Source organism: Ctenopharyngodon idella, chromosome 8, assembly GCF_019924925.1.
Source record: "Ctenopharyngodon idella isolate HZGC_01 chromosome 8, HZGC01, whole genome shotgun sequence".
NCBI lineage: Eukaryota > Metazoa > Chordata > Actinopteri > Cypriniformes > Xenocyprididae > Ctenopharyngodon > Ctenopharyngodon idella.
Window position 1 is genome coordinate 6127684 of NC_067227.1, and position 27186 is coordinate 6154869.

At 42.8% G+C, this 27186-nt stretch overlaps 2 protein-coding genes across 6 annotated transcripts in view; both read right to left on the reverse strand.

Moving 5' to 3' along the window:
* LOC127517592 (proline-rich transmembrane protein 3) overlaps positions 1-17755 on the reverse strand; it is a 127160-nt gene extending 109405 nt beyond the window's left edge. For 2 of the 5 annotated variants that reach the window (XM_051903450.1, XM_051903447.1), the window contains exons 1-3: positions 17195-17355; positions 4609-5443; positions 4037-4300 (exon numbers count right to left, since the gene is read on the reverse strand). In XM_051903450.1, coding sequence (XP_051759410.1) covers positions 4037-4300; positions 4609-5362 — 1018 coding nt within the window. In that variant the 5' untranslated portion in view covers positions 5363-5443; positions 17195-17355. Of the gene's footprint in view, positions 1-4036; positions 4301-4608; positions 5444-5569; positions 5663-17194 lie in introns of all 5 variants that reach the window. The other 3 variants (XM_051903448.1, XR_007931333.1, XM_051903449.1) reach the window with 3 other exon arrangements.
* The window catches only part of LOC127517607 (uncharacterized), a 120144-nt gene that overhangs the window by 71350 nt on the left and 21608 nt on the right, over positions 1-27186 (reverse strand). The gene's annotated exons all lie outside the window — the stretch shown is intronic.

A 27186-nucleotide genomic window follows, 5' to 3' on the forward strand; every position in this document is an offset into this window, starting at 1 on the left:
CTCAATATTGCGCTGGTTAGTGATGAACAGAGAGTGATGGCGTGATCCCTTTAACCAATGATGCCATTCTTCTAAAGTCAATTTGATGATGAGCAATTCTTGGTTCCCAGTGTCGCAGTTTTGCTCCGCCTGAGATAACTTCCGGGAGAAGAGGACACATGGGTGAAGTCTGGCTGGACTCCCCTGCTGCTGAGACAATACAGCTCCCATGCCAGTTTGGGATGCATCCACCTCCACCATGAAAGGGCGCTCAGGATTAGAATGCACTAGGTGAAGCACTAGGAGGTGAAGGTGGCATTGAGGCAAGCAAAGATGTGGGAGGCTTCAGTCATCCAGGTGAGATTCTTTGGACCCTTCTTTAGTAGTCAGAGGGGTGGCAATCATGCTATAGTTTTGAATGAACCTTTGTTAAAAGTTTGTGAAACCTAGCAATCTTAGTAGGTCCTTGACTGGCTTTGGAACTGGCCAGGACTTGACTGCTTCCAACTTCCCCTCGTCTATCTGGATTCCCTGAGGGCTGAGGTTGTGTCCCAGAAACTGGATGTGGTTCTGATGGAACAAGCATTTTTCGGCCTTGAGGAACAACTGGAACTTCCCCAGACGTTCTAGGACCAGGGACATGTGCTGACGATATTCTGTCTAGTTCTGGGAGTAAATCAGGATGCTGTCAATGTACACCAGGACAAAGCACTAAAGGTAGTCCTGGAACACCTTGTTCATAAAGCTCTGGAATACGGAGGAGGCATTGATCAGGCCATACAGCATAATGTGGTACTTGTAGTGCCCCATTGGTGTTACAAAAGCTGTCTTCCACTCGTCCCCCATCCATATCCGAATGAGATTATAAGTGTTGCGGAGGTCAGTTAACAGTAGCTCCTTTCAGCATCTCCAGTGTTATCTCCAATATTTCACTGTCACATTGTTCAATATTTGATAATCAATGCACAGCCTCAGAATGCCATCCTTCTTTTGGACAAAGAAAAAATAGACACGCCAGGGGAGGTGGATGGATGGATATAGCCTTATGCCAAAGCCTCTGTGATGTAACCCTTCATGCTCATTGCTCCAGGAGTGAAAGAGGGTGATGGTACAGTCCCATAGTCGGTAAGGGAGGGGGTAATTGGGAAGCTCTTTTCAGGCAGAATACACTGAGAGTTTGTTGGTAGTAGGGAGGGATGTTAATGAGGCCGTAACTTTCTATGGAGGTAGTGTTGACAGTAACAGGTTTGATATTCAAGGAAACATTCTTGTCTCTTACTGAAGGTCAGGTTACTGGACTGATGCAGGTTGAGAAGCACTGTGGGCTCTACTTCAAAATCTCACCAAATTTTCATGACAGAACAGAAGAATGTTCGGACAGCCAGGGACGGCCCAGGATGATGTATGCGGTGTTTGCGCTGTTTCCCAGTTCTTGGGGTTACACTTTATTTTACAGTATGTGTACTTACAATGTGCTTCCCAAGAAAGTACTGGTAATATAAGTAACTACATGAGGGGGGGTATAATAAATAATTAATAATTACTTAATTATATGCATAATTAAGCATAATAAACAAGTAACAAGCAAACTCATTTAAGTTTGCTTGTTACTTGTTTATTTACCTACTTGTTTATTTACTCATTTATTTAATAATTATCACGGGAAATGACGGGCACGAAATGTAAACCATTGTCCACCATTTTGTGAGTAACTGGTGATAAAGAAAAATGCCATGTCGTAATATTGAAAATATTTCCAATTTAAACCATGAAGTCGAGCCAGTGGATATCACACAAGCAATGTGCAAACTTTGCGTGAGAGTTATGCCGGTGAAGAAGTCTCAAACACCAGTCAATTATTCACTACAGAAACTGAAAGTAAAAACTGACCAAGCGTCCGCCATCTGGCGCTTCATTTTCTTCGAGGATGAGAGATTAATCTAATTTATTTTTTAAATATTTCTCTTGTGGTCCATAGTGAAAAAAATGGTATTTTCGTGAATCAAGTATTTCCTGTTAAACAAGTTGTTTTTGAGATGAGGAAGCTAATCTTTTATTATCCTCGCAGCATGTCGGTTATGCGTTGATGCGTTATAAAATTATTGCAGGGTAAATCAATTGTAATATTAATTTAATAGCCAAATAAAAGTAGACTAATAATAATAATAATAATAATTTAATATGCCCTGCGTGCCCAACCACTATGCCACCATGAAGGACTAAACTGCGTCCACCAGGCACGGCATTAACCATTAACGATTAACTGTTTTATCCAAATCCACATGCATGGACCGTACAGCAATAACCTACTGCTGCAAAGTCTGAGAGCCTCTCCTGTCTCATTGTGTTTCTCATGTGTGTTTTCAGAAATTCTTCTTTCACACAACAGTGTTCATCGGCACAGTCAAGAATAACTTAAATAGGTTGCCAACGTTTACTAGACTGTGGACTACCTTTGACTCTCCGAACAGTTAGTTTTTCTTGCTTGTGCCCTGAACAGGCCATTCATGTGGATTTGGATCTCGCTCAGGACGCGCACTGTCTGTGGAGGCCTGACTCAAGCCCAAAGCATAGGCTACTTCAGCTGTCTGCTTTCCGAATTCTTCCGTGCAACAAATTTTTGTGACAGCATGGATGGTGCGCGTACCACAGTCATGGAGTTTCACATTGGGAAACTCCATGACTACAATGTCGCCCATGCCTATAAGTTCACAAAAATGTTAGATGTAAATGAGTTGTGTAATCAAAGTTTACTACTGTTACACTTGAAGTGCACTTTAAAGTACAATTAAAAGTATACTTTAATAAAACTAAAAAGTGGGCCAATTTACTCTTAAAGGGTTAGTTCACCCAAAAATGAAAATTCTGTTATTTATTACTCACCCTCACGGCGTTCCACACCCGTAAGACCTTCGTTAATCTTCGGAACACAAATTAAGATATTTTTGTTGAAATTCGATGGCTCAGTGAGGCCCCCTGTCAAACCGCCAAACTGCTGAAATCACGTGACTTTGGCGCTCCGAACCGCTGATTCAACACACAGATTCATAATGCTCCGAAGCTTCCTGAAGCAGTATTTTGAAATTGGCCATCACTATATAAGTCGTTATTTTGTTTTTTTGGGCGCACCAAAAATATTCTCTTCACTTTATAATATTAATATTGAACCACTGTACTCACATGAACTGATTTAAATATGTTTTTAGTACATTAATGGATCTTGAGAGAGGAAATGTCATTGCTGGCTATGGAGGCCTCACTGAGCCATCTGATTTCAACAAAAATATCTTAATTTGTGTTCCGAAGATTAACGAAGGTCTTACGGGTGTGGAACGGCATGAGGGTGAGTAATAAATGACATTATTTTCATTTTTGGGTGAACTAACTCTTTAAGAAGTACTAAAATAGAACATGTACAAGTACTACTAGTGCACTAATACAAAGTTCTGTCATGAAACTCTAGATGGCGCAGACTAATAGGTCTTTAACTCAACCTGCTTGCAATCACATCAATATCTATACCGTACCATGGAGTGGAAAAGCGCCATAAGTATACATAGGCCTGGTTTCGCAAACAGGGCTTAGATTAAGCCAGGATTAGGCCTTAGTTCAATTAGAACATTTAAGCAGCTTTTATAAATGTGCCTTAGAAAAAAATCATTACTTGTGTGCATCTTGAGACAAAACAATTACACTGACATTGTAAGATATGCCTGTTCAAGCTGCTTTCAGTTAAAACAACTCAAACATGCCTTTTAGTCTGGTACTAGGCTCAAGCCTAGTCTGTGAAACTGGGGGTTAGAATACTTAATTATATTTTTCTTAAGTATATCCCAATCAAAAGATTAAGTACAAGATAAGGCCAAATATACATACTTCTCTGTATACCTGTCAGTATAAGCCAAACTCCTGTTGTTCAACAATCTTACACTAAGTATATCTCAAATAAGAACATAAAAAGTACACTGAAAGTATACTCTCTTATTTTTAGTTTAAAAGAAGTATACTAATAGCACAAGTAATAGTTTTTTTCATCCTTCAGACAAATAATTCATACCTTTAGTGTTCTTTATATCGGTCACTGTTCTTTTAGTTCCTGGTTCCATTAATGGGTCATTGGGTAGTTTTGCTGATCTTGTTGACTGTGAAGTGCTTTTTGGCTGTGAATGGTTGGAACTAACAATGTCCACTCCCAGTGACGGTGCCTCTAGTTGTAGACTGGTTTTGCTTGTATTAAGAGAGGTGGTTTCAATATATGATCGTAAAGTGGTAAACTGTCTTTTTGGCTGAATTTTAGCTGGAGTGGTTGTCCCCAAACTACCTGATAAACAAAAGAAAACATCAAACAGTTTTTCTCTAGTTTCTGTTAAAGCATTATTATAAATAAAAACAATGAATTTACATATAGTATAAATATTTACATCTAGAGTGTATATATATATATATATATATATATATATACAGTATATACACCATAATTTTGAAATATACTGTAAATATAATTAACTATTTCGCTACAAATGTAGCTATAGAAACAAGTAAATGAGTAAAAAACAGAATCTCAGAGATGTCTTTTTTTGTAATCACAATTATTTATGTGAATGCAACATTACTTCATCTGTATTATACCTATTTCCAATCGAGTCCTGTTGCCGTGCAATTGTCTTATCCCATTGGAAGTGGATAGAAGCTTTTCATTAGGTGGTGCAGTTGCAGAAGGGCTGGTCTGCTGTGAAGGGTTGATTGTTGGAATTGTATGTACTGTGGCCAAACTAGCCAGCACACTACGATCAGTCTGAACTTGTGGTCTGTTCTGGGCATGCTCTTCGCCAAGAGATGCTATAGCCTCTGTTGATGACCTAACAAAGCCATTTTCTTCATCACCTGACCCAACTGATGACAAGTCTTTCTCTTTAAATTCAGCAACTGGGTCATCTGTCATCGTGTCTGTCTCATTAACAGTTTCTTTTTCTTTTCCAGCTGCATCTTGTGGTAGCATGACATTTTGAGTAGAACCTCTTTTGACTCTGTCTTTGTGTGATACTAAAAATTTACCTCTTGACCCAGTCTCAGTATGTGACGTTTTTGCTGAAAATACATCCTCAGTATTTCTGCTTTCAGTCCACTCATTTAAATCTCCAATTGATTTAATTAAACTTTTCCCATGGAAGCCACGAAGAAATGGTCTGACAACTAATGCAGCATTGGCAGTCAGTTTATGATCAGTTTTTTTGACAAGCACATGAGTCTGTTTTTTTAAACAATAGGAAAACAGGCTGTGATTTGAATGAGTAGTCAGAGGAGAAAGAAAGTTTCCATGCACATGACTTATGAATGGATGAATTAGAGGCAGTAGAAGAAAGAGTTGGAGTAGAGGCACCATACTGACAATCTGCCCTACAGTGAAACTGCTATGGCTGTTTGTTGAAATAATATGCTCCCCCGTTTCTTCTCATTTCTTCTCCTGCAGAGAGAAACAAGTACATTAAAATTAAACTCACAGTGTTGAAAACAAGCCATTCTCATTGGTGATTGATGAGCATTTGAGAGATAAATGCCTATATTGAATGAGAAAAATGTATAGACATACTTTGCACCTGAGCTTTTTAATTATTGGTCAAAGAATACATGATGGATAGATGTTTTGCTGTTGCTTTCCATCTTATCAGTTAGTTGTTGCAGCCTTAATTCAGTATACAGCATCCACATTTTCAGGATCAGAAAGAAACATAAAAAAGTAAAAAATTACTTAAAGCAATCACCATTGTCAACTATTTTAATTGCTAAGTGTGTGTGTGTGTGTGTGTGTGTGTTTCAGGAGGAGGTGTGGCACTTGTATTGCTCTTCCCTTGTGTTCTGATTGTGCATACTTTGAGTTTAGTTTGCTTTGTAATTTCGACCTTCGCTGTTTAATTTGCTGATTCAGACTCATTTGTATTTCATCGTAAATATTTTGTAAATATTGGTTTGTAAATATTTTAAGGGAAGTAGGGAGTGTGACGCCATTTCTTTTGATTGTACCGTTTGTCTATGTTTTTGGTTTAGCGAGCAAGGGAATTTCTGTTGTATTTTTCTTTGTTTTTTCTTTTCTTTTAGGGAATTTTGAAGGTATTCATTTAGTTATTTTTGTTTGTTATTTTGGCCTTGTCCACTCCTGAGCTAAATGCCTTTACTTCTGGTTTCCACCTTCTTTTTTTTTTTTTTTTTTTTGTAAATAAACACCTTTGTTGGAAATTTTTGTTGTGAGTGAGCGCACATTCATTTATGTCACGGCTGACCCTAGACGGTCGTAACATTATGAATAACTCCAAAAGCTCAAAAGCTCAAATGGGAAGGAGATTACATCTTAAACAAAATGTTAACGTTGAACCTATTGTCACAGGGTGACTTGTAAAGATGATCCAAAGGAAGATGCAGGATGAATGAATATAACCAATACTTTAATCAACACTGAGAGCAAGACTACAAACCATAAACATAAAGTTAACACAAGACAATGAACTGATGAAGAATGAAGGCATAAATACACAAGGAAGGTAATCAAAGGAACAGAGAACAGGGCTCCTGCGGGAGCTTGAGGGAACATCACTGCTGCGGCAGTGGAGAAAATTTTCCAAAGGGACCCGGCTCCTGCGGGAGCTTGAGGGAACATCACTGCTGCGGCAGTGTAAAATTTTCCAGAGAAATCTGAGCTCCTGCGGGAGCTTGAGGGAACATCACTGCTGCGGCAGTGGAGAAAATTTTTGAAACCGAGCTCCTGCTGGAACGTGGAGGAATGTTGCTGCTGCGGCAGTGGAGAAAAGGTGCTTCTGTGGAAGCGGCAGAGAAAATTTGGATGGAAAAGCGGATCTTCTCTGGGAGCTTAAGGTAGTATTGCTGTTGTGGCAGTTGAATAGTGAAGTTGGTTCCTGCGGGAGCACGTGGGTGGATGCTGCTGCAGCAGTTAGAATGGAAATTTTCCACTATAAGTGGATTGTTGGTGTTAAGTAGAGGGTGAGCCTGTAGGTTTGGGTGTATGGGAGCAAGCTGGTGTTAAAAGAATTTAGCTGATAAGAGTCCGTTGAGCTTCTTTGATGTGGGAGTGATTTGATCGAATGTAACTTCTGAAAGCCTCCAATGACCAGCATCCCAAGTGCTTGGATCTGCTGCTGGGAAGGCCTTTTTTGGGTAGCCATGGTTGCTGCACCTATACGAAATGAATGGCTGGAGAAATGCTCTGCTGGGATGCCGGATTAGAGCAAAATGGACTTAAGGTGTCTTTAGAACCAGAAACATGTGACAGGCCGATCGGAGTCATCTGAAAAAGTGGGTCAGATGGGAGTTTAGCCTGAAAGCGTCTGAAATGCAGATAGGCTAAGAGGCATTGATATGGTTGGATTGGTGATAGAAGATTGAAAATGTAGATGAAATGGCCTTTTTTCATTTGATCTGTCTTGCTTTGCTTTATGAAGTAAGTAATGGCATCGTCGTCAAGTGTTGATAAATCCAAGATTGTGGGATGGACTTTTGGATTGAAGCTGGAAGTAATGATGAGTTCTGAACATCTGAGGAAACCAGAAAAATAGGCTATATGAACGTTGCGTCGAGTCTGCAGGCGTTGGAGTGGTAGCCTCGGCGGAGGGTGGAGATACATTTGGTGAGTATTTCTAAAGTTATTGGTTGCCTGGCATCTGGGCGGGTTGGTTGGGTTCTTTGGATACCTTTGATGAGCAGAGATGTCTGTTAATTGACTATTTCTGAGAAGGGTGAACTGAAAATGAGTTAAAAAATTGGATTCCGCTTAGGTAACCCTTGATAGAGCTGGCTTGTAGGTTCTTGATGCTATTGAGATGAGATATGAATGAGGTGATGGTAAGCAGAGAAAATTCGGGAAAAGCAGGTTGCATGTGGAGTGGAAAGTCTTAAAACACCTAACACCATGCGGTTAGGAAGGATTGGAGGGTTCTAGGAGAAACGGCTTGAATAATGGAACTGAGAGAGGCATCGAGGAGGGGTTTTAGTGGGTGGTTTATGGGAAGATCAGCTCTGAGTAGTAAGAAACTGGGGTTGGGTCCGCCTTGGAGCCAGTAGCCTGAATTTCTAATAAAAGTTGTGCTCTGATGTTGCTGGCGACAAGGTGCGGTTCCAAAGCAATGGCATTCAGTGGTATGAGCATCTGTGTTGCAGAGAAGAGGGAAAGTTAGGAGGGGAATGCTCCGGGGGCAATGTTGTTTGCGGAGGCAGCCTCAAGCTTGGGTCAGCCCCTGTGGCTTGGGTTGTAAAGGGGAAGAGGAAAGCTGGGGTGGGAAAATAGTCCATCTGGGCCTGTGCCGCTCCGCGTTTGGAGCTGTAGGCCAGAGACAAAAAGAGATTTTGAGACTGATGACTGGGCCTGCACCACTAGCGGAGGCAGCCTCATGCTAGGGTCCGCTGAAAGAGCTGTAGGCCACTAGTGGGGGAGAAGGCAGCGGAAGGAGAAAGAAGTGTTATCTGGGCCTGCCTCGCTAGCGGGGAGCATTAGAGATGTCAAGATGAATGGCTGACATGGCTGAGCTTGCTCCGCTAACAACCTCACGCTAGGAGGAAGGCATTCGTTGAGAGGGGAGGGCACTGTTGTGTGGGGAGTGGTGCCAGGAACAGCCATGGTGTGTGGCTGAATGGAGGGAGGAGGAGAGTGGGGCCTGAAGCTCGTCTTCTAGCACGCGAATCAAAGACGCGAGGGAGAGGAGATGTGAGATGAAAGGGTGGCCTTGCAGTATTAAAGCAACATTAATTTTAAGTGGCCGAGCAAAGATAGCAGTTCACGTTTTTAGAACAGTTTAGACTGTCTAGGAAAGTGGACGTGACCAGAAATATCCTATCGATTTTTCATTGTGCAGTGAGCTATGGAAATGAACTATATCCAAGTTAATGCCCAGAATTCAATGGATGTGGCTGGACCCGTGGTTTTAACCTAGGCAACTGGAATCCATGCGGGCTAATAGATCGATTATTAAACGTTTTGTAAATATTCTTTTCTCTTGTTTTTATAGATTTTCTGAAGGTGATAACATACGCTTACATGAGAAGCCTAAAACGCACTATAACCTGCGCATATTCACCTCTTAGGACACTTCAGTTTGATTCTGTAATCATTGTTTGATGATGGATGATCAAACAGGAAAATACAGTCTGATTTATATGATAGTTTGTTCCTTTATCTGTTGCTGGTTTGCGTGGCACGCACATTCATTTAGTGAAGTTCAAAGTGACTCGCTTATGGTAAAAGACGAAAAGCTATTCAATCGTGTTCAACAATCACTAAAGATTCACTAAACAATTACTGAAATCAAAATACCATCCATTTTTTATAAACTGTGTAGGAACCCTCAACTTAGTTTATTTTCATCATCTGTCTATGGGTCTTTACATTACTTACCGATTTCTTATCGTTCTAAATAAGATACAGATGAAGTGGAATGGTAAGATTACATTTATTTGAAAGCATTAGTGAGAACGAATGCCTGTATTCATTTGTCCTACCAGTCTGTGCAGCGTCTCTTTAGCAATGGTGAAGCTGTGGGTGTAAATGACTGTGGGTGTAAAAAACAGAAATACATTCTATCTAGAAATTCAGTTTATAATCGATTTGTTGATAAATCGCAGGACAGTGTTGATTCGGTGTGTGATTGAGCATGTGATCTGACTGCACGTGATGTGCGAGCTACAGTGCTTTAGTTAGACCAGCAAATCACTTGTATAGAAACAGTTTAAAACGTGAATTCCCCCGATCGAAATCGAGTATCCAGATACCATAAACTGTGCTCGTTATTTAGCGACTGAAAGCGATGCAACCAGGGGCAGAAAACTAGAAGGATTTGATCTGTGCTCTTACTGGTATGAGCCGGCGGGGGTAGAGAGTGGGAGCTGGCCGGAACTGAATCTGCGGTGTGGCTCGCTGAGGGCCTGCTGCGGCAGCCTGACACTGGAGGAAGGCCCGTTCATTCGCGGGAAGAGGGCGTTATTGCCCCAGATGGGAGCTTAGTGCTCGACAGGCCTTATTGTCCATTTATACAATAAGTCTCGTCTTGCCCTGCAGGGACCCGTTTGTTTGGGCTGACGCTCCCCGAGATAACGCTGTGGGATTGGTGGCGGTGTTAGGCAGAGGAGAATCGCTCCTTAGGCCAGAGGATTGTGGCAAAGATTCCTCGAGGACGAAAGATTCTTCATCGGACGGGTGGGACATAGGTGAGTCAACTGCGTATATATATATATATATACATATATATACGCACTCATGCTGATTGGGCAGATATGTTGATTGCTGATTGCTGACTGCTGGTTGGAATGATGTTATGATTAGTCAGATCATTTGAATGTGTTCCTCCCAAACTTGAATGTGTTCCTCCCAAACTTTGTTTCCAAATGATGTTTAATAAAACATCATTTGGAACAACATGAAGGTGATTTTTTTTTTTTTGGAGTGAACTAACATACATATAATAGAACAAAGAGTATCCATATTTGCCGTGCTATCTAGGGGAGGGCTCAGAGCTCAGAATTTTGGCCTAAACCCAGAGTACTCCACCCATATCTCTGGCTGAGATAGGAACAGTTGAGAGTAAGGAGTTGGGGTGGTGGAGGGATGCTGGAAAACTGTTGTGGGACAGAGGTGAGTCAGCTATTTATATATAGGCCTCCTCATCCTAATTTGGTAGATTATCTGAACGTGCTCCTCCCGAACTTTGTTAATAAAACATTATTAAGTGCCAAAGTGCTCAGTGCAAGAACAAAATGCTTAAGATTTACATCATCAGTGAAATCAGCCCACCTGATGTCATTTATAGCTCAGAGTAAATTATTTACCAAAACTGTTCTAGTTAATCTTTATACAAATGTTCAACAAAAGTCCAAATGTTCAACAAAAAATGTCACATGACAACAGAATGACTTCTGCATGTTGGACACACCACAATGACTTTAGAAGAAAAACCTCTCACATTTTAATATTATTTTAAAACAACTGCTTTACTTTTCTTTTTTTTTTTACCAAACTTAACCCTTATGCATTCCTAAGGAATTTGTCTTTTTCAGTTTTGTTTTTTGATCATTTTAATGCAAACTGCATAAGTTTGTATTTTTATTGGAATTTTACTATTTCACCCACCTTAATAAATCTATTTTACACTAGGAACACAAAATAACTCAGGACCTTAAAGGCACAATATGTAAGATTTTTGGATTACATTTTTTGGGGATACTATGAGTAGTAATTCATCACTTGCAGCTGATTCGTTAGAATGAAACAAAATAACATGAATTTAAGTGATTAAATGTAACTATAACAAAGTTCAAGTTCAGGTAAAAAGGAGGTGGACGTTAAACGTAACTTTAATCGTAAAATAAATATACACAACAAAACGAAAGGAGCAGCTGGAGCATATAAGCATAATAAAAGCTCCGGAGCTCCTCCATGGAAATTGAGACCAGTGTGTTGTGCAGGTGTCTCTCATATCGATCACAAGTTCAATATGGAGTACCGCAAGGCTCAGTACTAGGACCGTTGTTTTTCACTCTGTACATGCTACCCTTGGGAGATATCATTAGGAAGCATGGCGTTAGTTTTCACTGTTACGCTGATGATACCCAGCTCTATATTTCTTCGCGCCCTGATGAAACTTACCAATTCACAAAATTAACGGAATGCATAGCTGATATAAAAAATTGGATGACCATTCATTTCCTACTACTAAATTCAGAAAAAACAGAGATTCTAATTTTTGGACCAAAAACTTCTTCACGTAATAACCTATAATACTGTCTAACACTTGATGGCTGCTCTGTTAAGTCTTCGTCGTCAGTTAGGAACCTGGGTTGCTCTTTGATACCAATCTTTCATTTGAAGGCCATGTTTCTAGCATCTGTAAAACCGCATTCTTCCATCTTAATATATCTAACTATATCTAATATATATCTAAATATAAATCTTAATATATCTAAATATATCTAAACTAGACATATGCTCTCAATGACAAATGCAGAACAGTTAGTTCATGCGTTCATGACCTCAAGGCTAGATTACTGTAACGCTCTACTGGGTGGTTGTTCTGCTTGCTTGATAAATAAACTACAGCTCGTACAAAATGCAGCAGCTAGAGTTCTTACTAGAACTAGGAAGTATGACCATATTACCCCAGTTCTGTCAACACTGCATTGGCTTCCTGTTAAACATCGTATAGATTTTAAAATCTTGCTAATTACTTACAAAGCACTAAATGGTTTAGCTCCCCAGTACCTGAGCGAGCTTTAAAGCATTATAGTCCTTCACGTCTATTGCAATCTCAGAATTCAGGCCAGCTGATAATACCTAGAATATCAAAATCAACCGCAGGCGGTAGATCCTTCTCCTATTTGGCACCTAAACTCTGGAACAATCTTCCTAGCATTGTTCGGGAAGCAGACACACTCTGTCGGTTTAAATCTAGACTAAAAACGCATCTCTTTAACCGGGCATACACATAACACATTATCAATTTATATTTTCAAATCCGTTAAAGGATTGTTAGGCTGCATAAATTAGGTCAGCCGGAACCGGCAACACTTCCTATAACACTAAATGTACTCGTTACATCAGAAGAAGAATGGCATCTACGCTAATATTAGTCTCTCTGTTTATCCCGCGGTTTACCGTAGTCAACCGGATCCGGGCCGTATCCAGGTGAGATCGAGGACCTGCGCCTTGACACGACCACAACACAGCCCTGAAGTATCAGCAGAGGTTGAGTCAACTAGATCATCCACTGTGAAGGCCTCATCGACACAACAGCCAGTGGCACAGTTCCTCAACAAACCGTCCATACCGGCGTGATGAATACAATCCTCAATTGGATGGAACTGGAATAAATACTTTGAATGTTGCGATCCCATCGGACTTATGATAGCTACCTGAATTGTAACAAAGCACTGTTCGCAGGGGAGAACTGGCCCCCTGACTAAGCCTGGTTTCTCCCAAGGTTTTTTTCTCCATTTTAACACCTGTTTGCCACCTGATGTCACCTGTTGGAGTTTGGGTTTCTTGCCGCTGTCGCCTTTGGCTTGCTTAGTTGGGGACACTTGACATTTGATTTTCAACAGTGCTTTGATCTGCCTGCATTGACACCATTTTCTTTAAGAGCTGCTGTGCAGCCAAAATTATATACCAGTTATCACTGTAAAGCTGCTTTGACACAATCTGCATTGTAAAAAGCGCTATATAAATAAAGGTGACTTGAATTGACTCATTAGCATGGGAAAGTTTGGTACTGCACCCAAACAAAATCTTACTGAAAGCAAATATTTTGATATATCAACCTCAAATTTGGAACACCACTTATTTAGATTTATGGCTTTGATTTTTCAGCAGTTTTTCAGTTCATCAGCTTTATTAAATATACACCGATCAGGCATAACATTATGACCACCTTCCTAATATTGTGTTGGTCCCCATTTTGCTGCCAAAACAGCACTGAGCCGTCAAGGTATGGAATCCACTAGACCCCTGAAGGTGTGCTATGGTATCTGGCACCAAGATGTTAGCAGAAGATCCTGTAAGTCCTGTAAGTTGCGAGGTGGTGCTTTCATGGATCGGACTTGTTTGTTCCGCACATCCCACAGATGCTCGATTGGTTTGTTCAATTGGACCTCACACTCGTTGTTGTGCTCCTCAAACTATTCCTGAATCATTTTTGCTTTGTGGCAGGGTGCGTTATCCTGCTGAAAGAGGCCACAGCCACCAGGGAATACCATTTCCATGAAAGGGTGTACATGGTCTGCACCAATGCTTAGGTAGGTGGTACATGTCAAAGTAACATCCACATGGATGGCAGGACCCAAGGGTTCCCAGCAGAACAATGCCCAAAGCATCACACTGCCTCCGCCGGCTTGCCTTCTTCCCATAGTGCATCCTGGTGCCATGTGTTCCCCAGGTAAGCCACACATACGCACCCGGCCATCCACGTGATGTAAAAGAAAACATGATTCATCAGACCAGGCCACCTTCTTCCATTGCTCCGTGGTCCAGTTCCAATGCTCATGTGCCCACTGTTGTCACTTTCGGCGGTGGACAGGGGTCAGCATGGGCGCCCTGACTGGTCTGTGGCTATGCAGCCCTTATACGCAACAAACTGCGATGGACTTTGTATTCTGACACCCTTCTATCAGAACCAGCATTACCTTCTTGAGAAATTTGAGCTACAGTAGCTCGTCTGTTGGATCAGACCACACGGGTCAGCCTACGCTCTCCACATCCATCAATGAGCCTTGGCCGCCCATCACCCTGTCGCCGGTTCACCACTGTTCCTTCCTTGGACCACTTTTGATAGATACTGACAACTGCAGACTGGGAACGGTGTATTTTTTAAAATAAAATAATGTTCATAATTAATTTTCACAAACTTAAACCTCTATAACCCTCTATATCTTTTTTTTTTTTTTTTACTTTAACAATAATCTGCCAAGGGTCTTCTTTAAGTCTGTGCTAAGTCTGTAACATTTTTATGATCGTTTTTTGACAGACATTTTTTGTCTAAGTATCTCAGAGCAGTTTTTTTAAATTGATGCACAAGGGTTAAGTTATTTTTCCATAATTTTAAGGACGGTTACACCACCTTGTTATTTTTTGTTATATGACCCACAAAAAAAGAATGTGAATATTAATTTTTATTTATAAATTGAAAACATGTTAATAGAAGAGGTGCACTGAGATTGTCTGTGAATTGCATTAAAATATCTGCACAGAGAAAAATATAATCGTTGTGTTAACTAATTATGAATGTTTTAACAGCTAAAATGATTTGTAAGAGTAATACAAATACTTTTAAATACATTAAAAGAGAGTAAAACAAAGTAAAACAAAAGTTACATTCCGCATGGTTGCACCAAGAAAGTTTCCATTTGAAAGACAGTCTGTTACTGCAGCTAGTCTCCATCTTTTCCTCATGCACGCTCAGATTCCATACAGTCAGACATTTCTGTACATTTCCGTGAATGTTTCCAGGTGCAAACAGAGGCCCAATTGTAGAGATCAGAGCACATTTAATTTTAACCATTTAACTGTATGTGTTTGTGTGTGGTTCAGGTATTTCCTATGTATTTCCTAAGGATGCCAATACCAGAAAAATTTGACCTTGTGGGGACATTTGGTCCTGACAAAACCCAACGCACATGCGTGTGTGTATGTGTGTGACTAAGGTCAAAACAAACCAGATATTATAGCAATCACAACAGCTCAGAGACACATGGATTATTTGTGTTTGATTTTGCTACACAAGGGTATACAGCAGTGGTTTTACATAAACAGTTAAACTCCTGGGAATGTCTCATTCATAATTCCTGACCAGCCATAAGATACTTTATGCAACACAGATTAAATTAAACTGCACACATGAGTGCATGCGCACACTTGCCACACCTGACTGTTGACATACTTTTCCTATGGTGTTTTTTTTTTCTCTAATTGTAGAGCTAAGCGGTATAAAATACCCGTAAAAATGTGTAAACGTTGTTTATACAGTAGGCTCATCTGACACTTACTAATAATGGTCTGTGGATCCTACACTGTGCGCTGCTACAAATATCTGGTCAAATTCATTCTCTCTATTTTCTTCATAAAACAATAATATTTCATATCAAAAACAGGTCAAAATGAGGCTTTCCATAAAGATAAATATTACTGGATCCTAGAGATATCAGTTTTGCTTTTCAATTTTATATCTGCTCTATCCAGTTCAAAACTGCAAAATCCTGCTCAAACATGCATTTTAGTTTGGGACTAGACTTAAGCCTTGTCTTTGAAACCAGGAGTTAGTGTTTTGACAAAGCGGTAAAAGACAAGTTAACTAACTTGTGATTAACCAAAGCTTGGTTTACCACAGTGAAGCCAAACAAGGTTTGAAATTATACCATGTGAGTATAAAGTTGCTCAAAGGTTCATGAGCCCTGGGTTAGTTTTAACAAGGAACCCCTCAACATGTAAATCAAGGAAGTGTGCTCTTAATAACTCATGTCATTTAATCAATCACAAAATCAATATGCTGTGAGGCTAAGATGTCGAGTAAGACTGTCTGATGTTGTTCTGTCCCTCGATGTAGACAAACTGCACCTCCAAAAACTGCATACCCTTTCCCTTCCAAAAGATCAAACTATTAGAAATATATGGCTGAAATTTATTTTAAATGACATGCCTGATTTATTGAACAAGAATGTTTTCATTTGTTCATCTCATTTAAGAACAGACTCTTTTCTTAATTATTCTCAACATGCTGCCAGTTGTAAACATAAATTATAGCAGTCCAACAAGTTATAATAATAGTTTTATATACAAATAAAAGATTTTAGCAGTCTGAAACAATCTGTTGCAATTGTTGTGGTGGTTAATTTTCTTCTACCTCAGGATCTCAAACATATACAGCTCTATTACAGCGCTGGCCATCGGCATCTCAACCATCAAAACTCACATCACACATGCTGTGGAGGAGGGCATGGATGAAGTTCACAAATCACAGCAGTTGCCGTTTACTTGCATCGTTGAAATAAGTAGTATGCCCCTTGAAACTAAGTATTTTTGACAGAAAGTGAAAATGACGATACAAAATGATAATTTTTACTTTTTTTGGTGCAAAAAAACTTAATTAGCTAACCTCCAGAAACATGATATAAAGATCTGAGAATGCATTTCAAGACCTCTTTATTAAAACTCTTACCCTTAAAAATTACTTTCATGTATGCATGGTTAATTTAAACGTAGGCCTAATTATATTTGTACTTAAAAACAGGTAATTTAGATGCACCACATACAGCACATATTAGGTTACTAATAAAACATTATAGGGTGTATAGGCTACATACAGCATTTATGTGCTGTAAGGGTGTTTCAGAAAATTCGATGGGCATCTAAAGTAGCCTATGTAGTATGAGCCTTTAGATAAACCGATCTGCTCTCCAGGGTTTCGCTAAGACATACGGCAGTAGATCTTTTCTGTAGGCCTATGTGTATATACGTCCTCGAGCGCAACGATTTCCGTAACACAACGACACGAAAATTAACAGTAACATATATCTCCAATAAAGTATTTTAATCTGAACATTAACGCTTCGTAAGACGTCAAGTCGAAAGAGTTTTCCTGCGCAGGTAGCTGTCATGGTCATGAACCGTCTTACATACGTTTTCATTAATATTTAACAATGTGTTCTCACAGAGGAATAAATGAAACATTCTTACCTTTAAGTTTGTCGTTTGTTGCAGTCAATTCGTTGGCGTCGTGTTCATTCATTTTTCATTTGTATTTCCTTCTGCGATTCTGGCCGTGGAGACATTGCGACACAAAATACAGCCCCTATGTTCGTTCGTTCGCTCTCCCTCTCTCTCTCTCTCTCTCTCTCTCTCTCTCTCTCTCTCTGATGTTGAGAGAGCGAGAGAGAAGCATTTTTTCTTCTTGTGGCACCTACCTTTACCTTTATCGGTCTAAAATATCCAAACATACAAAAATGTATGTGTAGGCTACATATAGGCTAAATATCTAAGAATATTACTGAGATCAGACTGAATCCTCAGCTGAGTAAAAAATTTAAAAGCAAATATATATTTTACATTTTCTGAAGAAAATATGAGTGCAGCTTAGATTTTTATTTCCATACACGGGTGTTTCTGCAACACTTTTGACTCTCCCAATTTAAAAAAAAAAAAAAAACAAAATCAGCCTCTAGGAATTTCAATTTTAACTATCACAGTCTGTAATACATATAAAAATGTACACAAAATTGAATGTCGACGTTAAGATTTGAATCTGGAACATGTTTATTTTTTATTTCATCTCTTCTTCTTACAAAACGTCCTTACCGCAACATTACAATAATGGTAATTTTATACACTTTTCTTTTTTAATTTTTATAAAAATGTAATACATTTACATAGTTACTTTCGAGATTTGTCCATTTTTGTAAATACCGATATTAAAAAATTATTTAAAATTAGGACATTTTATGATATTCTTTATGTCATGGAAAATTTGGATGCTAACCTTAGATATCAATTGTTTTAATACACGCCAAAGATAAAATATTTCGCTTTTTAATGACAAATATTGTCATTTGAATGTCCAAATCATCTCTACTGAAAGGTTAAAATATTTTTTGCAAACAACAGTCTGATTAATAATTAAAATAAATCATTGCTGCGGTAATGACAGTTTGTGTGGGTAAGGACGCAATGTTAATGACACATGTTAATAATGTAACCTTAACAATAGGTTACTGTATAAAAACAGTAACAGACAAAAAGAGAAGGTATTTTGTTAAAGAGGTATTGCAGGAAAGACTGGATTAACCTGATTTTCTTGTTTCAAAAACTAATACTTCTATGAACTTCTATTATAGCAACAAAGTAATTTGAGGCCTTCAGTATTTTGTTTTGTCCTCTGGTTTCTTTTGTTTATCCTCCACTGTCTTCTTTTCTGATTTGTCAGTTTATCGGCTCTTTTCTAATGCTCTTTTTCCGTAACTATTCATATCTTTTCTCAGGGTCTTTTCTCAGTACGTCTCTGCATTTCTGTTATCTTATTAGATGAATTTGGTATCTTCTAGGGTTGCAAAAATGGCATGTTTATATTTAGATTACAATAGACTTAACATTTGCAATATACACTGATCAGCCACAGCATTAAAACCGCATGCCTAATGTCATGTAGGTCCCCCTCATGCTGCCAAAACAGTTCTGATATATCAAGGCAAGGACTCCACAGGACCACTGAATGTGTCCTGTGGTATCAGGTTGCAGGATGGGGCTTCCATGGATCAGATTTTTTTCATTAAGCACATCCCTTGTGATGCTCAATCGAATTGAGATATGGGGAATTTTGATGCCGAGGCAATGCCTCTTTGTCATGTTCCTCAAACCAATCCTGAACAATTTTTGCAGTGTGGCAGGGTGCATTAGCCTGCTGAACCAGGCCACTGCTATCAGGATTGGTTGAGAGGTCGAGTTCTGACACTCATGTGCCCATTGTAGGCACTTTCGTTGGTGGACAGGGGTCATCATAGGCAGGGGTCATCATTTGTCCGGTCCACTGCTAAGCAGCAAACTGCTATTCACTGTGTGCTCTGACACCTTTCTATCATGGGCACCATTAAGTTTTTCAGCAATTTTTGAGCTACAGTAGCTCTCTTTTGTGTGATCGGACCAGACAGGCAAGCTTTTGCTCCCCATGTGCATCAATGAGTCTTGGGCACCCATGACCCTGACCCCGGTTCACCGCATGTCCTTTCTTGCACCACTATTGTTATGTACTGACCACTACATAAAGTAAACACACCACAAGACCTGCTTTTTTGGAAATACTCTGATGCAGTTGACTCGCCATCACCATTTGGCCCTTGTCAAAGTCACTCAGATCTTTTCACTTATTCTTTTCACTGCTTCCAACTCAAGAAACGTCTCGGTTAAGTATGTAACCCTCGTTCCCTGAAAGAGGGAAAGGAGACGTACGTCAGTAGTGACCGACAAATTGGGATATCGCTAGAGAGCCCTATCAGCTTCGAGTGAACTACAACAGGCCACAGTTGACCGTGGACAAATACACACATGGGACCACTCACGTGGAGGGGTCACAACATGTGGAACCCAGCCAAACGTCAACGTCGGTGACGGAGGTTTGGCCTGGCATCAGACACTCCGCAATGTCCGAGCCGAAGGGGGAGGCGGAGGAACTCGACAGGGTTCTACAAGAAGGCTATAGAATCTAGCGAACGTGTTAGGTGTCGCCCAGCCCGCAGCTCTACAGATATCTGTCAGCGAGGCGCCGTGCGCCAGCGCCCAGGAAGAGGCCACTCCTCTAGTGGAGTGGGCTCTCAACCCGAGCGGGCAAGGCACGCCCTGGGATTCATACGCCAGGGCGATGGCGTCCACTATCCAGTGGGCCATCCTCTGCTTGGAGACAGCCTTTCCCTTCTGCTGGCCTCCGTAACAGACAAAGAGCTGATCTGAGGTCCTGAAGCTTTGCATTCTGTCCACGTACAGGCGCAGAGCGCGGACAGGACAGAGCAAAGCTAGGGCTGGGTCTGCCTCCTCCAAAGGCAGCGCTTGCAGGTTCACTACCTGATCTTGAAAGGGAGTGGTAGGAACCTTGGGCACATATCCAGGCCGGGGTCTCAGGATAACATGAGAGTCACCGGGCCCGAATTCCAGGCACGATTCGTCAACCGAAAATGCGCGCAGGTCCCCTACCCTCTTGAGCGAGGCCAATGCAACCAGGAGGACGGTCTTTAGGGACAGTACTTTTAACTCAGCTGATTGCAAAGGCTCGAAGGGACGACCCCGGAGAGATGTAAGAACCAGGGTCAGATCCCAAGAGGGTACAGAGGGGGGCCGGGGAGGATTCAGTCTCCTCGCCCCCTTCAAGAACCTAACGATCAGATCGTGCTTCCCTAGCGATTTACCATCAACTGCATAGTGATGTGCAGCGATAGCGGCAACATACACCTTGAGGGTGGAGGGAGACAGCCTTCGCTCCAGGCCCTCTTGCAGAAAGGAAAGCATGGCTCTGACTGAACATGATCAGGGGTCCTCTCGGTGAGAGGAGCACCATTTGACAAACAGGTTCCACTTCAACGCATAGAGGTTCCTCGTAGAAGGAGCTCTAGCGGAAGTGATAGTGTCTGTGACCGCTTGCGGGAGATCACTCAGAACCTCCGCGTCCCATCCAGGGACCACACATGGAGTTTCCACAGGTCGGGACGCGGGTGCCAGAGGGTGCCCCGTTTCTGAGTCAGAAGGTCCTTCCTCAGAGGAATGGGCCAGGGAGGTGCTGTCGCGAGGAGCTTGAGGTCCGAGAACCAGGTCCGAGTGGGCCAGTATGGAGCCACTAACAAGACCTGCTCCTCATCCTCCCTGACTTTGCACAGGAGCTGTGCGAGAAGGCTCACTGGGGGAAACGCATATTTGCGTAGGCCTCGGGGCCAGCTGAGTGCCAGGACACATCAACACTGACTGGACGCGCTCCTCGGTGAGGCGTGCGGTCCGAGCGACCGAATCCAGTTCCATACCGAGATAAGAGATCCTCTGCCCAGGAGAGAGTTTGCTCTTGTCCCAGTTGACCCGAAGACCCAACCGGCTGCGGTGAGCTAACACCATGTCCCTGTGTTCGCACAACTGCTCCCGCGAGCTGACCAGGATGAGCCAGTCGTCGAGGTAGTTGAGGATCCGAACGCCCTGTTCCTTGAGCGGAACAATGGCCGCCTCCGCAACCTTCGTAAAGACGCGGGGCGACAGGGCCAGCCCGAAGGGTAGGACTTTGTACTGATATGCCCGACCCTCGAACGCAAACCGTAGAAGGGGTCTGTGACGAGGCAGAATCGAGACATGAAAGTTTTGTGCGTCCTTCAGGTCGATCGCTGCAAACCAATCCTGGGGACGGATGCATTTGAAAATGCGCTTCTGCGTAAGCATCTTGAACGGCAGCCTGTGAAGGGACCGATTCAGGACACGCAGATCCAGGATTGGCCGTAGCCCACCGCCCTTCTTGGGTACAATGAAGTAGGGGCTGGAGAACCCTGACTCCATATCTGCAAGGTGGCAGTGTGAATGGGAGACGGCACATGGGAGGTGGCTTCGACCAACACACTGGGACCTGCTGGTGAAGTGAGAGGGGGCTGAGAGTGGCGAGGCGGGGCCTCACACACTGCCAGCTGCGCCCTCTTGGGACCTGGAGGGTTAGAAAACAGTTCTACTTCGTGGGTACCGCTGGACTCTGGAGAGCCAGCGGCGGAACAAACCAAAATTCTCCACCCGGCCCTCCTCCGGGGAGGGAGCGATGCGGGCATCGTCTCCCGAAGAACTGTTTACCTCAGCTCCAGGTCACCCTGTTTCTCCAGGACCGCTTCTCGCTAGCCAACTGACTTGGCTGCGGGCTGAGCGGGCTGGATTTTAGGCCAGCTTGTGAGATGAGAGCATCGAGAAAGCGTACTTAGACGACGACACACCTCTGCAAGGCTAGCCAGGGGTGTTTCCAGACCACCATGGTGGACATTGTCTGGCCAGGGGCCTGCGCTATGACTTACATCATGCGTAGCTCAACCCCGACTCAGAACTACCCATATGCAATGAGTGCTTTGGCCTTCCACAGACTTGCCAGGGGCCAAGACCCATGCAGGGCAGAGGTGGTGTGCCCGTAGCACTGCCACCCCACCACAGAGGGTAGTGAGAGAGAAAAAACTTTTAATGCAGATTATGACCCTTTTGGCGTTCCATATTTGGCACCAAAAAAGGCTTCCAAACTACCAAGTTTTTCACGCACGTCCGGGCTAAAGACAGGGGGCGGGGCAAGGCGAGTACGCGTCGCACCATGCCCCCAGGGGCCCGGGAAAGCATGGTCGTTAACTCTGAATCTGATTCAGCATGAGCACATCACAACCGTGGGACGCTCAGCCTCATCTTCATGTCCAGAGCCCAACAACCCTCTCTCCAATGTAGCAGTCGACATCTGATCCTCTGCTAGAGCCCTGACTAAGACGCTAGGTCCCCCATGAAAAGGACCAGCAATCCACCCAGAAGCTACCAGCCATGTGGGACAGTGAACGTGGCTGTCTAACTGAACGACACACGTGGCCATGTTGTTACCAAACATAAACCACCCACGAACATAGTCACAACATGTTTGCGATGCATTAGAGGAGTGGGGGGCCCACGGAGATTGGCTCGGCGGGTATTGCCCCACTGTGATCCTCTGGTCACCCTGGCTTATTCACCAAAAGTAGTACTTTTCTGATTCAGAAAGAGAAACTAGATCGGGGAATAGGTGAGGGGACTCCACCTCATTTGAGGCACTCGAGTCTTGACCACGCATCTAGAGCGCCTGAACAACGCGCTGGGTTGCCATGGCAACGCGCGCTGTCAGCCGGCAGCTCGACGGCACACGGCGCGCTGAGCGCTCAAGCCCTTACGAGAAAGGCAAGACAAACAACGCGCCGACGTGGGCATGCTCTCTTTTTTTTGTTTTACAAGAGAATATGAACCACCCACAAACACAGTCTCAGCATGCTAAGCAGACATGAGAGAAAGTGATTGTGGCCGTCAGTGAGGATAGGAAACGACTGCCTCCAGAAACGCACAGACAGAATGACGTCTTGAAAAAGACTCTTTTAGAAGCTCTTATTCTTTGTGCCGAAGCACACAGGGAACAGCCACGATGTGACTGCAGGTACACTTTTCACTCCCTGAGTCACAGACACAGAGGAACCGGCCCAAATCGCAAACCAAACGGGGCAAATAATGCTGTGAAAACAGCAGTTGAGAGCTGTATAACAGCTCGAGAAGCTCACTCTGGGAAAGCTCGCGGCCTCACTGTACGGTGCCATAAAGCCAGCACTGTAGAACAAAAGCTCTTCAAAGGCTTGCGAAGTCACTCTCAGACTAATAGCAGGAACACACAGGTTGGCTCCGAAGCGAAAGACAGAGTGCAATGGCATCTGCTCCCCTATTTATACCACCTTGCGGGGGCAGTGCGCATTATGCAAATATCGCACGCCAACTCCATTGGCCTGTTGTAGTTCACTCGAAGCTGATAGGGCTCTCTAGCGATATCCCAATTCGTCGGTCACTACTGACATACGTCGAACGTGACCGACTGAAAGGGAATTCAAGACTTCACTTGCTGCCTAATATATCCCACCACTTGACAGGTGCCATTGTAATGACAGAATAATGATATTCACCACACCTGTCAGTGGTTTTAATGTTGTGGCTGATCAATGTAATATACAGTATAAAACTTGAATTTGTCTCTATAGCAACGCAAGGTCTTTGTCACAACACCTAAAAATGCTGCAGTAAAGACGTGTTGCGGAAATGACATTGTTGCTAATATTGCTGATAACTGGCAGCTATCAAGGTCTGATACATCAGTCTTGACTTTTAGCACCACATATATATGCACGTATTCAACAGTAATATAAATTCATTTTTACAATGTAGTTCAAAATACACAATTACTAAGCTGAATGGTAAGGACACAAAATAAATACTTATGAAGAAAAGATGATCTTTATCTTGTGAGTGACCTAATGGGGTGGCCCAATCTGTAAGCCATGTGCTCACATGCTAATTTCTGTTTCCATAGAAACTAGATTTGTTTGGCTTTGAACAAATATTAAGAGTCTTTTTTCAGTGTTGCGGTAAGGACTCAAAAGTGTGGGACAGGTGCATTTAGATGAACAAAAATCATATAAATGATTAGTAAACAAAAAAAGAACTTTAAGATGGTGTAAAGTAACATTTATATTAAACTAATTCATTTGAAATAATGTCATATTGTAAAAGGAATTAGCTAATTTTACACATCTCAACATTGAAACCACAGGTGTGGGACATGACCAAAAATGATGTTTGGACCTATAAATGCTTCATAATTTTTCATTAAATAATATTATTCATTCATTATTTTTTAAGGTGTGTAATGACACTGTGTTTATATTTATGAAGCTTTTAGATGACAAATTTTAACAAACCTTAAATTTCACTACTGGGACTTAAAGGGGACCTATTATGCCCCCTTTTACAAGATGCAAAATAAGTCCCCAGAGTGTGTATGTGAAGTTTTAGCTCAAAATACCATACAGATAATTTTGTATAGCTTATTGAAATTGCCATGTTTAAGGTATGAGCCAAAACACGCTGTTTTTGCGCTGTCTCCCGCCCCCCTTTTCAAACAAGGGCGGAGCTTCTAGAGCTCGTGCTCCGGCATGACAGCAATAACAAAACAGGTCAGAAGTTTTGCGTCTGTCTGGCAAGCAATATCCCTTGTTTGCTGCTCTGTTCTGATGTGCTGGCCTTTGCAAATAAACATTCCACTATTAGTACAAGCCTGATATCTTTACAGAAAACATACTCGATTTAAAAGTCAGTCATCTGATTGTACTGTGCATAATAAATGAACATTTAAGAGACACGGAGCACGGCGCGATAAAATAACAACATAGCTGGTCTCATGGTGCCATTGTCACGGGAATCATATGCGGATGCAAGTTGCAAGTAAAAATCTCTTGATTGAGAAAACAGTAAAGTCCAACACGTTGCAGCCAGCAGGAGAGTGGTGACGCAGGGACTTCGATGGGCAATCCTGAACAGAAGAGTGAAGACCGTGTGTAGAGTACCCGGAGTGAAAGGAGAACACCAGGTGAGAAATCCAAACGAGACTGGAACCGGAACGGCACGACACGATGACTCAGACTGAGGAACACACGAGGAGAACAGGAAGCAGCACGGGGAATCTCCAACAACGATCTGACAAACATGAGACGAAAGACAGGGCAATAAATAGGCTGGTAGATGACATTCAGCTGCCGCTGATCACTGATAATCAGTGGTGACGCCCACATGAAACAATCAGCGTGACGAAACACACACGCACACACAAACACACAAGACCAGAATGAGACAGCGGATTACCAACCGTGACAGTACCCTCCCTCCTAGGAACGCCTCCTGGCGTTCCCAGACAAACCTACCTGTCGATTGTAATCATCGATAAGGGAGTGATCCAGGATGTCCCTAGCAGGAACCCAACTTCTCTCCTCCGGACCGTAACCTTCCCAGTCCACCAAGTACTGGAATCCGTGTCCCCTCCGTCTCGAGTCCAGAATACGGTTTACCGAATATGTAGGTTCCCCGTCTACGAGTCGCAGCAGTGGGGGAACCGGGGCCGGCGGATTAATGTGTGAATGAAACACGGGTTTAATCTTTGATACATGGAAGGCGGGATGTATTCTCCTGTACGCCGGAGGAAGTTTGAGTCGGACAGCCACCGGACTAATGATCTTGGTGACAGGGAACGGGCCAATAAATTTGGGAGCTAACTTGTTAGATACGGAGCGGAGCGGAATGTTCTTGGTAGAAAGCCACACCTTTTGACCCACGACGTATACGGGAGGCTTCGACCAGTGGCGATCGGTCTTAGCCTTGGTGCGTGCCCCCACCTGAAGGAGAGTCTCATGGGCTCTACTCCAAGTGTGGCGGCACCTCTGGACGAAGGCGTGAGCAGAGGGGACCGCGACTTCGGAAAGACTGGGAAAGATAGGTGGCTGGTAACCTAAGCTACATTCAAACGGAGAGAGGCCCGTGGATGACACTGGTAACGAGTTATGAGCGTACTCAACCATAAAGAGTTGCTGACTCCAGGAGGAAGGATTCTTGGATACCAAACATCGCAACACTCTCTCCAAATCCTGGTTGGCTCTCTCGGTTTGGCCATTGCTTTGAGGATGGAACCCCGAAGACAGACTGACAGTCGCACCCAGTAACTTACAAAACTCCTGCCAAAATTTGGACACAAATTGGGGACCCCTGTCGGAAACTACGTCCATCGGGAGGCCATGTAACCGAAAGACGTGATCTACAACAGTTACCGCTGTCTCCTTGGCAGAAGGTAATTTAGGCAAGGGAATAAAATGAGCCTTCGAGAACCGGTCCACTACGGTCAAAACGACCGTCTTTCCCTGGGAGGGTGGGAGGGCGGTAATGAAATCTAGCGCAATGTGGGACCAGGGTCTCGAAGGGACAGACAGCGGTTGGAGTAACCCATCTGGGGGTCGATTGGAAGTCTTACCAGTGGCACAAACCGAACAAGCCAAAACAAAATTGCGAATGTCGTGAGCCATCGATGGCCACCAGAATCGTTGCTTGACCAAAAAACTGGTGCGATTGACTCCTGGATGACAAGCAACGTTGGAACAATGCCCCCACTTGATAACGTCGGACCGTAACCCCTCCGGCACAAATAATTGATTCGGTGGGCAACCGAGCGGAGGCATTACCCCTTCTAAGGCCGTACTGACCCTCGATTCGACCTCCCATGTCAGAGTGGAGACCACTAATGTCTCGGGTAAAATACACTCGGGAGTAGACGGGCGTTCGGAAGGATCAAAAATACGTGACAAAGAATCGGGTTTGATATTCTCGGAACCCGGGCGGTACGAGAGAGAAAAATCAAATCGTCCGAAAAAAAGTGCCCACCGAGCCTGCCTGGAGTTAAGTCTTTTAGCAGACCTGATATATTCCAGGTTCTTATGATCAGTCCAAACGATAAAAGGTACCCCCGAGCCTTCTAACCAATGACGCCATTCTTCCAACGCTAATTTGACCGCCAACAACTCTCTGTTACCAATGTCATAATTACGTTCGGCGGGTGATAAACGATGGGACAAAAACGCGCAGGGATGCATCTT